At 48.6% G+C, this 17,090-nt stretch overlaps 1 protein-coding gene across 1 annotated transcript in view; it reads right to left on the bottom strand.

Annotated features, from left to right (window-relative positions):
* Nucleotides 1-15,265, bottom strand: part of LOC143834142 (uncharacterized) — a 32,471-nt gene extending 17,206 nt beyond the window's left edge. Inside the window, exons 1-7 of the mRNA XM_077330748.1 lie at nucleotides 15,112-15,265; nucleotides 12,833-13,333; nucleotides 12,146-12,251; nucleotides 11,216-11,439; nucleotides 10,419-10,545; nucleotides 9,589-9,711; nucleotides 6,762-8,507 (exon numbers count right to left, since the gene is read on the bottom strand). Coding sequence (XP_077186863.1) covers nucleotides 6,762-8,507; nucleotides 9,589-9,711; nucleotides 10,419-10,545; nucleotides 11,216-11,439; nucleotides 12,146-12,251; nucleotides 12,833-13,255 — 2,749 coding nt within the window. The 5' untranslated portion in view covers nucleotides 13,256-13,333; nucleotides 15,112-15,265. The remainder of the gene's footprint in view (nucleotides 1-6,761; nucleotides 8,508-9,588; nucleotides 9,712-10,418; nucleotides 10,546-11,215; nucleotides 11,440-12,145; nucleotides 12,252-12,832; nucleotides 13,334-15,111) is intronic.
* Nucleotides 15,266-17,090: the final 1,825 nt, after the last annotated feature.

The raw sequence follows: 17,090 nt of genomic DNA, 5'->3' as shown, positions 1-17,090 counted from the left end.
TTCATTTCCCAATCTCAAAGTGGCGATTGGCATTCCCCTGGGCCTGCAAGGAAGGACCACGACAGGCAAGCATGGACACAGTTCCTTCTGCCCACCCACTCACCATCTGCCCGAGTTCAGAAGATGAAGGGCAATAAATAAATTTAAAAAAAAAACAGGAGTAAGGAGGGAAAGTCCTATGCTGCAAAAATATATATAAATTATCAAATGGGGGAACAGAACAGAATGGAAACAGATTGGTAACACGGATTTTCCAAGGCTGTATAAATCCAAAATTAAAACGAGCTGGCTCTACCTATCTGTCAAGGGGAGCACTGGCATAGAAATTACTATCAGGAGGGGGAGTAGTTAACCTTGTCGGTCCAATGGCCATCTCCTGCCAAGGAAAAGACAACAGGAGAGGATTTCTGCTCTGCAGGAACATAACGGTTGGAAACTAGTTTCACATTTTCTACTGAGACAAACTGCATTTCAGAATTTGTGATATAAAGGTTAAAGGTCCCGTACTCTGCTGGACAAGAGCCTCTTGTGGAGCGGAGTGGTAAGGCAGCTGTCTGAAAGCTCTGCCCATGAGGCTGGGAGTTCAATCCCAGCAGCCGGCTCAAGGTTGACTCAGCCTTCCATCCTTCCGAGGTCGGTAAAATGAGTACCCAGCTTGCTGGGGAGTAAACGGTAATGACTGGGGAAAGCACTGGCAAACCACCCCGTATGGAGTCTGCCATGAAAATGCTGGAGGGCGTCACCCCAAGGGTCAGACATGACCCGGTGCTTGCACAGGGGAGACCTTTACCTTTACCTTACTCTGCTGGACAGACTGAGAGAATCGGTACTTGTTCCCTGTCTCCTGGGCCAAGAGAGGTTGGATCCAGCTGCCCTCCAGAATCTAATCACCTACACAGAGGGGGCTGGGGTGTCCCACCAGAAGACCTTTCTGTGGAGGGAAATTCAGTCAGAGACAGTAATACAAGGTGCATAGCTTGTAAATGAGCTAAAACCTCGTAAGGGACAGACCAGAACCAATGGGATGAAATTAATTAAAAATAAATTCTATCTAAACATTCAGAAGACATTCCAGAGAGAGCGGTTTCTCAGTTGAACAGGCTTCCTCGGGAGGTGGTGGGTTCTCCATCTCTGGAGCTTTTTAAACAGGCTGGATGGAGAGTCTGATTCTCTGATGGAGAGTCTGATTCTGCGAAGGCTTAAGGGGGTGGCAGGTTACAGTGGATGAGCGATAGGGCTGTGAGTGTCCTACATAGTGCAGGGGGTTGGACTAGATGACCCTTCCAACTCTATGATTCTAAGTGGAATTATTGGGAAAAACATCCAATTTAGGGGATCTTTGGATCCCAAGAAGTAGTTTGCAGTGGGCCCTTTAACAAGAGGAAGGACCTTATGCCAAGAGAGAGCATTGGACAGTATCACTGACATCTTATGCTCCGCAAATCCATTAGATTGTGCATGGAAGGGACGGCTGCTTTGCACCAGGAATTAGAACAGTGAACCCCTCAAATTCTGCTGAAGCAAAACTGGGAACCGTGTCACTGGGGGCCGTCTGTGGTGTGTGGATGCTGATATGAGGCATCAAAGCCTAGCTTTCAACTCCCTCTAGGCAATGATCCATGAAAATTGGGACAGAGAAGTCCCAATGACTAGACTACATAGCAAGCTTACTCATCCAGGGTTTTGTGAAACCCTGGGGTTTCTTGAAGACCCTTGAAGGGTTTCCCGAATGGGTGGGAGTTAATTAAGTTTAATACATTAAAAAAAAATTGTTAAACATTTATAAGATGATATGACCACATATGCTCATGTACACCCTGCCCCCTCCTTCCCCAAATGGCCAGTGATTGGTCTGGAGGGGGTGAGAAGGAAAGGGGCCACAAATGGGTATGTACACAGCTATGCTTCCGAACCATATTGTGCAGGACTGTGCCACTTCTGGGGTTTCTCGAAGCCTGATGAATATTTTAGGGAGGTCTCAATGGTGAAAAAGTTGAGAAAGGCTGATCTGTAGCCATGTGCAGGAGGCAGAGTCCGCATGTGATCCATGTGAAGAATTTCAGAAGGTTGAGTGTCCTTGGGAAGGGAGCCCAGGTGAGATTTAGCTACATTTGAGAGATTGACCAACAAACCTGATTTTAATTAGCCACAACTGGGCCACCAAGATTTACTCTGGAGCGCAAGGAAAATACCCTTGAAGGAACAAGAACTCTTCATGAGGGACTCACCCCTTGAGAAGACGTCCAGTCTTTCTGCACAAAAAATAATTCTCACAGACAGAAACATTAAATATGCACGGAGTATGAGAAGGAGCATTTTTTGAGTGAATGCATTACATATCACAAAAGAACTCACACAGAAGAAACCTTTCCTGGAAGATTTCAAAGTTGGAAAACAAGGTACCCAGTTGGGGGGTGAGATCATGTGGATGAACCCAAACCCATCTCTGCAGAAAGAGTTGAGGTCTCGTTTTTTGTATTAAACACTGTCAGTAGCTTAGTCTGACGAAGAGGGCTTGCACTCGAAAGCTCACGCCTTGAATAAATCTTTGTTGGTCTTAAAGGTGCTACTGGACTCTGATTTTACAGTAGCTTCCGAGTCATGGCAACCCTATAAATTAACATTCTCCAAAAGTCCCAGTTTTAAAAACTGCTCTTAGGTCTTGGGAACTAAAGTCCGTGGTTTCCTTAATGCTGTAATTTCACCTCATGTTGGGTCTTTCCCTGTGGCCTTTAAGTTTCCATGGCCCAGTGGGAATTCATCCCCTCTGCCCTGTTTTTTAAAAGCAATTCTCCAGTGCCATCTACTGGCAGAAGATGCCTGCCCTGGGAACTTTAATTTTGCACTGTGAGTGCTTTGAAACCTCCTAACAGGTGAAAACTGTGAAGGGAGTGGCAGGTTCCTCAAATGAAATCTGAGGAACTGGGAAATGACTGTTGAAGAGAAGAGAGTTTACCCTTGACTGAGGACTGGGAAGGTAGCAAGGAAGAGAGGGAGGATGGCTGAAGATGACCTAAAAGGAGCAGAGCTTCTAGTTTATAGAAGTAGTTCCCTGACCAGTTGAAAAGGTAGTTGAAGCTCTAAAGCATGGAGAGATCCCTGGTTTGTTTAGAGAGAAAAGGATTCTGGGATAATTGGTAGGGTATCCCTGCCTTCTGAGACTTGAACAATCAGTTATAATCAAGAACTTCTACTGCACTAGACCCTGGAAATACAGCCTCTCTGCTCTAAGCTTCTAAGATCTTGTGAAAAATTTAGATCTCTTCCTTGCTGGAAACATATTAACTGGGGTTTGTGGAATTACCTCAGAGTTATTATTGATTCACCTCAGATTTTCCCCCCTCTTGATTCCATCTGACCGTTCTCCCTCTACATTGACTGAGATGTTTAGTTTATTTTTGCCCTTTCAAAAGCCTCTGGTGTGCCATTCTCAAAAGTAGAAGCTAACCGGGTGATTTTGTCTCTTCCCTCAAGTTCCTGGGCTGAGCCAGCATCAAAAGATTACCTGCCAGGGTGGGGCAGCCAGAAACCTTCAAACAAGGAGAAAATAGCTAAAGGAGCTGAGCAGTCAAAAAGAAATTTAAAAAAATGGAGGGGAAAATCCTGCAAGTGAGGGAGGCAAGGGGGTGAAATCACCCTATACACCTTTATAACATTTGCCAAAAAAGCACTACTGAAGGACACAAAGAAGCTTTTTAAACCTGAAGCTTGCAACAACAACAACAAAAGATCTGAAAGTGTGGAATTTAGTAGGAATCACAAAGGAGCCCTACGTCTTGTCATATTTGAATAATTTGGGCAAATATGTTCCGGCTAGAACAGTCATACAGTTGGCTGGGAATCTAGCCCAGTGGCACACTGGCTGAACAGCATGCCAAGAGAGCGCCAAGAGAGTCAGATTCCCACGGAAAGGAGCCTCACAAGTTGGCCCTCCACTGAGCATCACTCGCACCCTGCTCCTCCAAAGGGATCCACATGGAATCCAGTGAGCAGGCAGATTCCCGCACTTTTGCCAAGCCACCGAGCTCACAAAAGAGGGTTCAGTCTGGTCCTGACCCGATACAGCTGGCGGCTCCTGTGGTCACACTCGACAAAACTGTGCCCACGCATAAAGGGAACCCTTAAAATGTGTGGCGGGTGGGTGTGGGGGTATTTGTAGATAAAGTTCCAGAGATTTCCACCAATTTCCCTCAGCCCTCTCCTCCACTCTCACCTCCAGTGAACACCGACACACACACACACAAAAAACCCTGCCTAAAACAGCAACTATAAGCGGTGGTTGAGGGGGGGCCTTCCTTAGAAACCCCCTCCCCACCTGAAAATATTAATTTGACTATCCCCAAAACCACTGAGGTCAGGGCAAAGGGGCCATAGGCCTGGAAATTCTCCAGATTCGCAATGGGGTTGCCCCCGGGAGGACGGGCGAGGAGCACTGCCAGCCTGAGGCCTCCGTGGGAGAACCATACCCAAGGGCCCGCCCTCCAAGGCACCCGTGTTCTCGAAGGGAACTCGTCTCTATAGTCCCGAGATGAGCTACGCTTCTCAACGGGAGGTGGCAACCATCTCCAGTATGGCAGAGTCACCACAGTCCCCAGGAGGGAACAGGGAGCAGGATCGCTGGGAGGGAGCTTGGAAAGTGGGAAGATGGTGCTCTGGTCTCCAATGCAACTCCGACACCCCTTTTCTGGGACGAAGCCTGGCGGGGTGGCCTTTGGGGGGGGCAGAGAGCCCAGATCTGCATTTTGGAAAGGAATATAAATCAACACGACTCCTCGGCCAGGGGGGGTCCCAGACAGGAGTCCTTCAAGCCCTTCGGCTCCTTCAAATATACCCTGGATTTTAGCCAGTGCTCTCCCCCTCCCCATCTGCCTTCCCTCCCTCCCTCCAGGCAGCCCCTCTGCCCTGACTTGGGGAGACCCTCCCTGCCCCTTCCCCTCTGCTGCTGCTTGGTCGGAGCTATAGTCAGAGGCCAATGGAAGGGATCTCTGGAATGGGTCAGCCATCCCCAGGCACTTTGTCCCGGGCTCCAGTTTACCCCCAGGACGGAGGGAAGCACAGTCCTCGAAGGCCAAGAGCATCCCGTCCACAGCAGGTTTTAAAAAAGCCAAATGGAGTCAGTTTATTCTCCAAGCAGGCCTCTCTAAAAGAGCTTGACACCTAACGTGGCGAAACAACATTAATAACAATTTGTAACCTGCAACAGGGACGCGGCTTCTGATCCACCAGCACATCCCTTTTGTGTTTCGTGACCTGGGCTGGTGAGCTTCATTTTCTGACTCACTGTACTGGGGCTGCCTTGGACTCAGCGTCAGAATCAATTCTCTCTCTCTTTTTTCTCCCCAATATATCTTTTTATTTGTTTTGTTTAGAAAACAGAATACAGAAAAAAGCAAGTTAAGACAGATTACGGATGAATACAATAGAAAAAGTGGGGCATTCAATAAACAACACAGTACAATTAGAGTTGCAGAACTGAGCAGAAATCTAAAACCAGGACTGAAGCAAAGCGTAAGGTAACATGATACATTAAATAATACAAAAATTACACAGGAGGAGCCTAGATTCAGTAAGCTAAACACAGTAGCACAGACCACGGTCCCTAATAATTTCTCCAAGTAACTGTGAATTATTTAGTACAGTGCAGCTCTATAGCATACAAAGGAAAACTCTCTTGAGTCATTGTTTTGCAGTTTGTGGAAAGCCAGGAGCAGGAGGAAGAAGAAGGAAGAAGAGTTGGCTCTTATATGCCGCTTTTCTCTCGCCAAAGGAATCTCAAAGCGGCTTACGATCTCCTTCCCTTTCCTCTCCCTACAACAGACACCCTGTGGGGTAGGTGAGGCTGAGAGAGCCCTGAGATTACTGCTTGGTCAGAACAACTTTATCAGTAAAGTCATTGTTTTGCAATTTATGGAATGCCTGGAGGAGGAGGAGGAGGTTCTTATATGCCACTTTTCTCTCCCCGAAGGAATCTCAAAGCGGCTTACTCTCCCCCCTTTCCTCTCCCCATAACAGACACCCTGTGAGGGAGGGGAGGCTGAGAGAGCCCTGAGATTACTGAAGAGTTGGTTCTTCTATGCCACTTTTCTCTACCTGAAGGAGGCTCAAAGCAGCTTACAGTCACCTTTTATTATTATTATTTTATTATTATTAGATTTATATCCCGCCTTCCCATTCCTCTCCCCACAACAGACACCCTGTGAGGTGGGTGTTGTGTTCACTGGAATACATCATTTTGTCATCGCCAGCTTAAGACTTTTTTCCTTTGGTTAGAAAAATTACCTGAAGTAGCGTATTTTGGAAGGCAATCACAACATCCCTCCTCTAAGTAATTTCTTTCTGAGCCTTTCCGAACCTCCAACACCTGGGCATTTAAAGAAAGCCCTCATCATAACCAGCTATAGGAAAGTTTCACCCTTGTATGGATTCTCCAAGGAACAGAAAAGTTGTTTCTGTGTCTCAGGCTCTTGAGGTGGCTCCTCCCCTGGGTGGACTCTTCCAGGCTAAAGGAAATCTTTTGTCCTACATAACCAAGGCCGATCCTTGCTTTCTCCCTGTGGGATGTGAGGATTTGAACATGGCAAAAGCTCTTTCCACGATCCATTTATAAGATTTCTTTAGGGCTAAAGTTTGTAAAGAATTAAGCTCCTTACAACAGTTTATATCATTTCAATGTATAGTACAGTCTGTGGTTCTCTTGCAGGTGTCAAAGAGGAGAAAAGCTCTTTTCACAGGTTAAGCAGTTACATGGTTTCTCCTTGTATGGGTTCTTACATGTTTTTGAAAAGTGCTACTCCAACTAAATCTTTTCCCACACACTGAGCACTCAAAAGGTTTTTCCCCTGTGTGGATTCTTTGGTGCAGTTGAAGTTTGCCACTGCGACTGAATCTCTTTCCACACTCTGAGCATTCAAAAGGTTTCTCTCCTGTGTGGGTTCTTCGATGTAATTGAAGAGTGCCACTCTGACTGAATCTCTTTCTACATATTAAGCATTCAAATGGTTTCTCTCCTGTGTGAGTTCTTAGATGCAATTGAAGACTGCCATTTGCACTAAATCTCTTTCCACACTCTGAGCATTCAAAAGGTTTCTCCCCTGTGTGAGTTCTTAAATGCAACTGAAGAGTGCCACTCTGACTGAATCTCTTTCCACACTCAGAGCATTCAAAAGGTTTCTCCCCTGTGTGGGTTCTTCGATGCAGCTGAAGTTTGCCATTCTGACTAAATCTCTTTCCACACTCTGAGCACACAAAAGGTTTTTCATCTGTATGGGTTCGTTGGTGCAGCTGAAGTTTGCCAATTCGGATAAATCTCTTTCCACACTCTGAGCATTCAAAAGGTTTCTCCACTGAATGGGTTCTTTGATGCTGCTGAAGACTGCCACTAAACCTGAATCTCTTTCCACACACCAAGCATTCAAAAGGTTTATCTACTGTGTGAGTTCTTAGGTGCAGCTGGAGGCTGCCATTCCCATTAAATCTCTTTCCACACTGTGTGCATTCAAAAGGCTTCTCCCCTGTGTGGGTTCTTTGATGTATTTGAAGAGTGCCACAGTGCTTAAATCTTTTCCCACACTCTGAACACTCAAAAGGTTTCTCCCCTGTGTGAGTTCTTTGATGCTGTTGAAGATGGCTACTCTGACTGAATCTCTTTCCACACTCTGAGCACTCAAAAGGCTTCTCCCCTGTGTGAGTTCTTTGATGCAGTTGAAGATTGCCTCTGTGCCTAAAACTCTTTCCACATTCTGAGCATTCAAAAGGCTTCTCTCCTGTGTGGGTTCTTTGATGCTGATGAAGATGATTACTCTGACTGAATCTCTTTCCACACTCTGAGCACTCAAAAGGTTTGTCCCCCGTATGGTTTCTTTGATGCTCCAGAAGACGAAAACTCCTACTGAACCTCTTCCCACACTCTGAGCACTCAAAAGGTTTCTCCCCTGTGTGGGTTCTTTGGTGCAACTGAAGTGTACCACTGTGCCTGAACTGCTTCCCACACTCTGCGCATTGGAAAGGTTTCTCCCCTGTGTGAGTTCTTTGGTGCCGTTTAAGAGTAGAATTGTCACTGAATCTCTTTCCACACTCTGAGCATTCAAAAGGTTTCTCTCCTGTGTGTGTTCTTAGATGCTGTTTAAGATTGAAACTCCGACTGAATCCCTTTCCACACTCTGAACACTCAAAAAGTTTATCCCCTTTCTTGGTTTTTAAATGGCATTCAAGATTGCCACTCAAGCAATCAGTTCTCCAGTGGAATTGGGCATTAAATTGGGTTTGTTCTGAGAAATCCATTCCATATCCTGAGTGCTCATATGTTCCTTCTGCCATGTGAGTGACTTTTTGGAAATCAGCCTCTTGGCAAGGAATGGGCTGATCCCTCTTCTTGACCACTCGGCTGCCTTTCAGCATTTTGGGTCTGCCTTGATTCCTGAAGTCTCCTTTCAACTTTTCATTGTCAATTTTATCTGCCAACTGCTGATGAAGTTCCTCAACCTCCTCATTCTTACGATTATCCTGAGCTGGAAGGAGGAGACAGATCCCATTAGAACATGTGAGGGCAGGTAAAGTTCAAAGGCATCTACGTGACTACAGTAGGTAAGGACTGAGGGCCTTTTGGCTTGATCTTAACTGACCGCCCACCTTCCCCCAGAATATCCAATATTTTAAAATATCATGTCGCCTTAAGAGCCACAGGAGAGTTCTTGTCTAGGCATGCCTGTGGCAAAAAAAAGTATGCACCATCCAAAACAGCTGCCCTTCACAGGTTCAAATTTGGTTGAATCCAAATTGCTGCCCATGCACAGGCCTCTCCCCCCCCCCCACCTTCTCAGGCGGCAGAGAATGTCTCCACTGTCTGAGAAAGTGGTGGGGGGGAGAGATTTAAAGGGTGTGCCCAGCAGCTAAGCCGTCATGATCAGTTGCTTGAAAGGCCTTTTAAATGCCCCCCCCCCGCCTTCTCAAACAGCTGAAAGTGTTTCCACTGCCTCAGAAGGTGGCGGGGTGAGGCATTTAAAGGGCCCACCAAAGAGCTGAACATGACAGATCAGCTGCTGGAAGCACTCTCTGTCCGCCCGGCCCCCCACCTTCCCAGGCAGCACCTGAGAATGCACTGGGGAGGCATTTAAAAAGCACACCAAGCTGCTAATCTGTCATGATCAACTGCTTGGTGGACCCTTTTAGATGCCTCAGAAGGCTGGAGGGAGGCATTTAAGGGGCCTGCCAAGCAGCAGATCATGACAGATCAGCTGTTTGGGGCACTCTTCCCCCTGGCCCTTCCCTTAAACCAGCTGAATCACTGCATTGCAATTCAGCAACCAATTATTCAGCCCGTTCAAAGTGCAGGGATGGGCGATTCAGATCAGATACATACAAAAACTGCTGATTTGGGTACCTTTTCAATTTCCCCATCCCTACTTTTGCCCAGAAGAAGCTTCCGAGCCTCGATATCTCAGGGCCCAGAAGGCCTCCCTCCCTCCCTCCCCCCCTCCTTACCCAGCAGGCTTTATAACTCTACCAAACTAAGGGTTTCTAAGAAGTGAAGCAGAAATCCTCCATGGCTATTCCTTGCCTGTTCTCTTGACTTGTGTGAAGGATACCCACTCTCAGCCAGCTCTTCCGGGAAGGAAATCTTCTCCTGAGATCCTCTTGAGAAGCCATCCGAGCATTCTTCAGACACAAAGCTTTTGTCTGTCTCCAGCACAGCCTCTCTTGCGTTCCTTTGTTCTTTGTGAGAGAGAGAGAGAGAGAGAGAGATTAAATAATGATTATTTCATATATATAAGGAAGAAAAGAAATCCAAGCAAGAAGAAGGAATTATTCTGGAAGAACACAAACATGGTCAGAGCCCACAATATAAGGTGACCAGATTTTAATATTGGTAAAGTATTGGGGGGGGGTTTCTTGAGTAGAAATTTGGTCTTTATGGAGCAACAAAAAGTTTCATAGAATGCATAGAACGCGAAAAATAGTATTGTAATATATATATTTTTAATTTCAACATAAGTACAATTTACCAGGTACCCCCAGACGTCCCCCCAAAAGTGGGACAATCTGGTCACCTTACCAAGAAGTACAAGGGGATGGATCCCTTCAGATCAGGATTAGGGCAGATGACCCCTCTGGAGGAGGGGTGTCTTGGCAAGGTTGAAAGCAGAGAAGTTAGGATCCGTCTGCAGAGACTGAATATTCAGGGGTTTTTGAGGAGGCCGGAGGCTCAGATCATGACACCACCCGTCTGTTTGTTGTACGGGGCTTTTATATTGTAACTTTACTGTTTTATTGTAAACCGCCATGAGATGGTAGTCCACAACACTGGCCAGTTACCCCTGGATAAGGAGCAGGACAGGAATCAAAATGACACATTGCTGTTCGATATTTTGATTCATGCATCACCTCAAAAGCAGCAACTGGCACCTAGGAAAGGTCCTTACCCAGAGCGGCCACGCTCCCGTAGTTCTCCAGCATGACTTCCTTGTAGAGAGCTCTCTGGCCCGGATCCAGCAGGGCCCACTCGGCCTCGGAGAAAGAGACGGCCACCTCCTCAAAGGAAAAAGGACACTGCAAGAAAAACCAGATTCCTTTGTCAGAAATCATGCCCGGCAGACACTTCACTAGAGATGGGCACAAATTGAAAAGTTCCAGTTTGGGGTGTTCCCAAACTGGACCCAGAGGACCCAACCCCCACAATGGGCCAGTTCAGTTGGCTTCTGCTCAGAATTGTTGACTGTTATTTTTAAATGGCTCTGGGCCACTTACAGCACCTGTTTTGCTTTCCCCTTTTCCAAGGGAGGGAAGCAAGCAGCAGCAGCAGCAGGAGGGAGGAGGGAGGAGGGAGGAGGGAGGAGAAGGAGGAGGAGGAGGAGGAGGAGAAGGAGAAGGAGAAGGAGAAGGAGATGATTACTCCTAACCACTACACTCATTTGCTGTAAGCCTGCCATGGCAAACAGCTTTTTAGCGGCCAGTTTTGCTTCCCCTGCCCTGGAAAGCCCTGCTCAGCTGCTAAGTTTAAATGGCCCCAACCCTAAACCCAACCAGACCAAAGGTCTGGGAAATTTTTTGGGGGGGCGGGGTCTACTCCAAATCTGGTGGGGCATGAACTGGCCAAATTCTTGACAAATTTGAGGTCATGAACCAGTCTGTGCTCATCCCTAGACTTCAGACTGGAAGGGAGCATTCACATGGGATGAAGGATGTAGAGCTTGACATGGGCTCACCCAGCGTTTCTCACCTGGACACCCTCCAGCCACTTGCAGGAGCAAAAGCCTCCCTGGGACAGGAGGGGAGACCCAGGCCGTCCCCGGCTCAGCCCTCCTACCTGGACTGCAATTGCAGCAGCCGTTTCCGCTCCCTTGAAGAGACGGCTGTTCAGCAACCTCTCTCCATGGCCTGCGAGACAAAGAAAGAAGGAAGGGTCGTTGCCGTGAGTTCCTATTCCACGCCGGCTGGATGGCTCTACAAGGACCGGACAGGAAAGGTAATGGGTGACTAGATTAATCGTTAATACATTAACTGCTGAAAAATCATGGCTTAATTAGGGTACATGGGTGCAGAGGAAGCAGGCTTGTGTGCTGAAGGAATGGTCCCCGAGTGAAGAAATAGGTCCTGGGTGAGCCACAGTTCTAAGTTATCCATCTATTTCCCCAGGTTTCTGCCTGGCGGGCATCCATTTTGTTTACTTCGACCTACCCACAGCTTGTGGGGTGAGAGGTCACAGCCTGCCACCCTGACTGCTGCATCCTATTTCCCACAGAGGCCCACCAGGTACCCCTTTAAGGATGAGCACAGAAGCCTAATTTCCCCATGGTTATTGGCCCCTCAAACTGCTTTACGGAGTTCTGATGCCCCAGAAGGTGGAGGCTCCCTTGATTCAGCAGGCTGAACCACTCTGCCCAGGTGTGTCTATCTTTTATTTTTTGAGACACCTTCAATTCCTCTTATTGAAGGAAGGTGAGTGATGAATCTTTTAATTAATGTGAGGAATTACCTCCGATGAATTTGTCTAATCTCCTTTTAGCAGCATCACTGTTAGTGGACACTGAGTGCTGCAAATTTCCTCTGTGTTTTGTGAAGAGGTTCTTCATTATGTTCCTGATCAGAACTCTCTACCCATCACATTCATTGGTTGCCTGAATAAAATCCAAGAACAATAAGTCCTTACCAGATGAGAGGATGTCTTGGGCATATTCCTGGGTCTGCCCTTGTTCCCAAAAAGCTCCTCCAACCTCCGAGATTGTGGCTTCTGTCTTCACAGAATGTCCCCGCATCTGAAACAGCAGCAAGGGAGATGGGATGAAAAGGAGACCCAGGAATGGATCCTGTCCCACTTCCAGACTCAAAACAATTTCAAAACAGATTCCCGAGTTTAGTCCACTTTCCATATCTTCATCGGTGATATTCTCAATATTGTTAATAACTCAATTTTCTCTAATTGGATTCCTATTGTGATATTAATATTAGTAGACCCCTAAAAATTTGGATATGTGACCATTTTGGGATTGAACTGCAGAAACAATGTTGAGAATATCACAAATGAAAATATCGAAAACGGACTATACCCAGGAATCCGTTTTGAATATGGGAATAAATCATTTTCCATCGCCAGCTTGAGACTTTTTTCTTCTGCTTAATTACGGCTGACGGGTCCAGACTCGGCAACCTTCCACCAGCAAACCTGGTGAGTTATCTGAAGGGTTAAGACATTCTCTAGTAGAAGAAGCTGCTGAAGGAGGCTGTTCGACTTCCCCTTTGGTTGATTAACACTTGGAGAAATCTCCCTCAGAGAAACTTTAGGACAAGGCCAGAGCTCCTTGCTTGAATTAAACCTACCTGGAGAACAGCCACTCACCTGGTCCACCTGCCTCCTCTCCTCCGCCTGGCTCAGGAGGAAGCCTTCGGCCAGGGCCACCGCCTGGGAGCTGCTCTCCGGCCCGCATCCTCTCACCCAGCCCTGCATCTCCCGGGGCAGGAGGGCCAGGAACTGCTCCAGGATCACCAGGTCCAGGATCTGCTGCTTGGTGTGCCTCTCCGGCTCCAGCCAGCGGTTGCAGAGTCCGTGGAGCCGGCTGCAAGCCTCTCGGGGCCCAGCAGCCTCCTGGTAGCGGAAGCGCCGGAAGCGTTGGCAATCAACATCTGAAGTTGTGGTGTCCTTAACCAGGATCTCTGGAAAAGATCTTTCCCGAATTTCAACAGTATCCCCAGCTTGAAAGAGAAGTGGGTCTTTCACTGCACTCTTGCCAATCCCAGGTCCTCCTGGGTCCTGCTCTTCCATCTCCTCCCTCTTCTCTTGGCTCACCTCTGAATGTGAAAAAATGCCAGTGTTCACTTGGCTATGGAGAGATGCTTCTCCCTGGGGAAACAGAGAGAGAGAGGCAGTAATGTGTCAAAGTGCTGGTTTTTATACCCCACTTTTCACTGCCTGGAGTCTCAAAGCGGTTTACGATCGCCTTCCTCTCCCCATAACAAGACACCCTGTGAGGTAGGCAAGGCAGAGAGAGCTCTGACAGGCCTGCTCTGTGAGAACAGCTCTATCAGGGTCACCCAGCATGTGGAGGAGGAGGGAAATAAATCCAGCTCACCACGTTAGAAGCCACTGCTCTTAACCAGGACACCACGCTGGCTCTCCAGAATGAAGAGGCACCCGTGAACATCACACACCTTCCTATGCTCAGGAGACAAGTGAGAATTACCTTGGTGGCTCTCAACAATAGCATATTTTGTGGCTGGTGGACCACTGTCAAGAGTGTCCAGGTTTTCTGCCATTTGTTCCTCCTGGCCTTGTGCACATTGGGGGAGGGCAGAAGGCTGTGACTGCCACGTCCTCCCCAACTTCTCAACTGTCCAGGCTTGGCATGTTGGCAAAAGTGGTTTTATTGATACAGCAAAACAGAGTTCATGATGCTTCTTGTTGAAACCGATTCGTTAGGTACGTGCAGATCAATATACTTCCCAAACGTCCCGCCCCCAAATGACACACTAACGTGCCCCAATTTAGAAAAGGCAGGCTGACTATTTCCCCAAGAGAACAGTTGCACCCTGGTGACACATTCAGCACCCCTCAGCTTCCTCAGTCTTCCAACACTGTCCTGTGAACATAACTCAAACCATTAGTCAGGACAGCAGTTCAAAGTCACAATGGCACAAAGCAAAATGAATGCATCTTTCCCACGGGAAGCATAGTAGGATGCGACTATAACAGTAGAACCTAAGGGGTGTGGCCATTTCAGAATGCTCTGCCCCCCCCCCCTCTGCCTTGTAGGGGAGCATCAACGCCTGCTGTGATTGGTGGGCCCTGGTGCTGCTTCCATGATTTCCCTTAGCATTGCAAAGTTCTATGCACTGTCTTAAAGGTAAATCATCGTCCATTCCTCACTTGGTGTAGTGGTTAAGAGCGGTGGCTTCTAATCTGGAGAGCCGAGTTAGATTCCCCGCTCCTCCTCCCCATGCATCCAGCTGGGGCGACCTTGGGCTAGTCACAGTCCTCTGAGAGCTGTTCTCACAGATCAGTTCTCTCAGAGCTCTCCCAGCCTCACCCACCTCACAGGGTGTCTGTTGCGGGGAGAGGAAAGGGAAGGCGACTGCAAGCCGCTTTGAAACTCCCTTCAGGTAGAGAAAAGCAGGGTATAAAAAACAACTCTTCCTCTTCTCCTCTGCTGGGAGGACTATGGACACCAGCCGGCAGAACGAAAAGTCATTGATGACCATCTCCCTGGCCCCCCGCACCCTCCCCCCGCACTCTCCCCAAACAAACGGCACTTAAATAGGGGTGAATTCCCTGCATTCTGCAGGGGGCTGGACTAGATGACCCCGGAGGACCCTTCCCACTCTCGGATTCTATGAGAGAGCCATGCAAAAACTGGCGCCCGAGAGGGCGGTCACCTTCCAGGAGGGGCCCGACCTGCAGCAGACAGAGATGCGCCCCCCTCCCGAAGAAAATGGCTGCCTCGGAGGGAAGCCCTTGTTCCCATCTCAGGTTACCCCCCCCGCCCCCAAATCTCAGGAAACCCCTGCCCTAAATATGCAGGCATTTGCCTCCCGGAGTTGGCAACAATCACCCCAGGCTCCCTCCCTCCCTTGCAGGCTCTCCGCATTCCTCTCTCTCTTGCACCGGCGCCCGCCCAGCCTTACTTGCAAGGGAAGCTGCCCGGGATGCGGCTGCAGAACCGCCGCCCTCCCCGCGCGGCTTCCCCCGGCTGCGCTGCGCCTCTCTAGCCAGCGCAAGGCTCGCTGCGGCTTCACCCTTTCGGTGCTGCAGGCCCAGGGCCCTCGAGCAAAGCGGGCGTGGGCAAACTGTGGCCCTCCAGAGGTCAATGGACTACAATCCCCATGAGCCCCTGCCAGCCTGGCTCCGGAGTCAACCCTGAAGCCAGACTCCGGTTTATTTATTTATTTTTTAGATTTATATGCCGCTGCCTCCCCAGCAGGTCTCGCGGCGGGTTACATAATAAAAGATTTAAAATGCAATAGGTAAAGGTAAAGGTATCCCCTGTGCAAGCACCGGGTCATGTCTGACCCTTGGGGTGACGCCCTCCAGCGTTTTCATGGCAGACTCAATACGGGGTGGTTTGCCAGTGCCTTCCCCAGTCATTACCGTTTACCCCCCAGCAAGCTGGGTACTCATTTTACCGACCTCGGAAGGATGGGAGGCTGAGTCAACCTTGAGCCAGCTGTTGGAATTGAACTCCCAGCCTCATGGGCAGAGCTTTCAGACTGCATCTCTGCTGCCTTACCACTCTGCACCACAAGAGGCTCTAAAAATGCAATAAAACCCCCATAATTTACCCAATTAACAGTAAAAAAACCTGTTGAAGGAGGGAGAGGGCTCTGGCAAGCCGTCCTGCCCAATGTCTCCGGGCCTGGACAGAGACTCGCGCAGAGACACGGCAGAGACTCTCTCCTTGTCAAGGTCTCGATTCACCCAACCTGTTATTAGGGGGGGTCAAGCCTCGGGGGCAGGAGGGGCTTAGACGCTGTTCGAGGGTCCTCGTTTTTAAATGGGGGCTTGGCCCAGGTTAGTGACTCTCTCTTGCCCCGTGGAGAGAAGACACAGCAGGACCTCAAAGGTGGACAGAAACGGGGCTTTTGTGGGAGGGAGGGGACCGAGCCCGGATTCCGAGAAAGGAGGCTGAATTTGGATTCCCCACCCCCCCTATGGGGTTGCCAGTTCTGGGTTGGGAAATACCTGGAGATTGGGGGGGGGGGGCTCAGTGGAGCATCATGCTAGGGAGTCCCCCCTCCCAAGCAGCCCTTTTCTCCAGGGGAACTGATCTCTTTTAGTCTGGAGAATTGCTGTAATTCCAGGGGATCCCCAGGTCCCACCTGGAGGCTGGCATCCCTAGGTCCCTTCAAGGGGTTGCTCAGTCCTACAGAAAGGAAGGGAAAGCGGGACATTGGTGCATGGGATGGAGAAAAGCCACAGGCAGGAATCATGGAGAAGGGGAGGAGGAAAAAGGGAGATATTTTCTGAGCTGCTGAGACAAGGATCCCATGAGGAATCCCTCCTTGTAATCTCGCTAGGAATTGCAATGCTGACTCCCTTCTTATCCCTTTGCTAGATATTGTGCACGGAAGGAAATAAAATAATTATTCTAATGACTATTTTTTTTCACACTGAGGAAATGATTTTAAAATGCCATTTAACTTCCACCTCCAGGGGTATAAAGAGTTTGTGGAGTTGGATCAGTGGGGCTGGCATGGCACTCTGTCCAAGCTCAGATGCATTGTCAGCCAATGGAGAGCCAGGCAGAAAACAAAAGGGAGTGAAAAATTAGCCCAGTAAAGTCAGGGAACATTCACTCAATGCTTTAAAAAGGGATAAGAGCCAGTTTGGTGTCGTGGTTAGGAGTGTGGACTTCTAATCTGGCATGCCGGGTTCCATTCTCCGCTCCCCCACATGCAACCAGATGGGTGACCTTGGGCTCGCCACGGCTCTGATAAAACTGTTCCGACTGAGCAGTTCTGTCAGGGCTCTCTCAGCCTCACCCACCTCACAGGGTGTCTGTTGTGGGGAGAGGAAAGGGAAGGCGACTGTAAGCCACTTTGAGCCTCCTTCGGGTAGAGAAAAGCGGCATATAAGAACCAACTCTTCTTCTTCTTCTTCTTCTTCT

The sequence above is a fragment of the Paroedura picta genome, chromosome 3 (assembly GCF_049243985.1).
Source record: "Paroedura picta isolate Pp20150507F chromosome 3, Ppicta_v3.0, whole genome shotgun sequence".
Taxonomy (NCBI): domain Eukaryota; kingdom Metazoa; phylum Chordata; class Lepidosauria; order Squamata; family Gekkonidae; genus Paroedura; species Paroedura picta.
The sequence above is the reverse complement of the archived record's forward strand: the minus strand, read 5'-3'. Positions and strand labels throughout refer to the sequence as shown.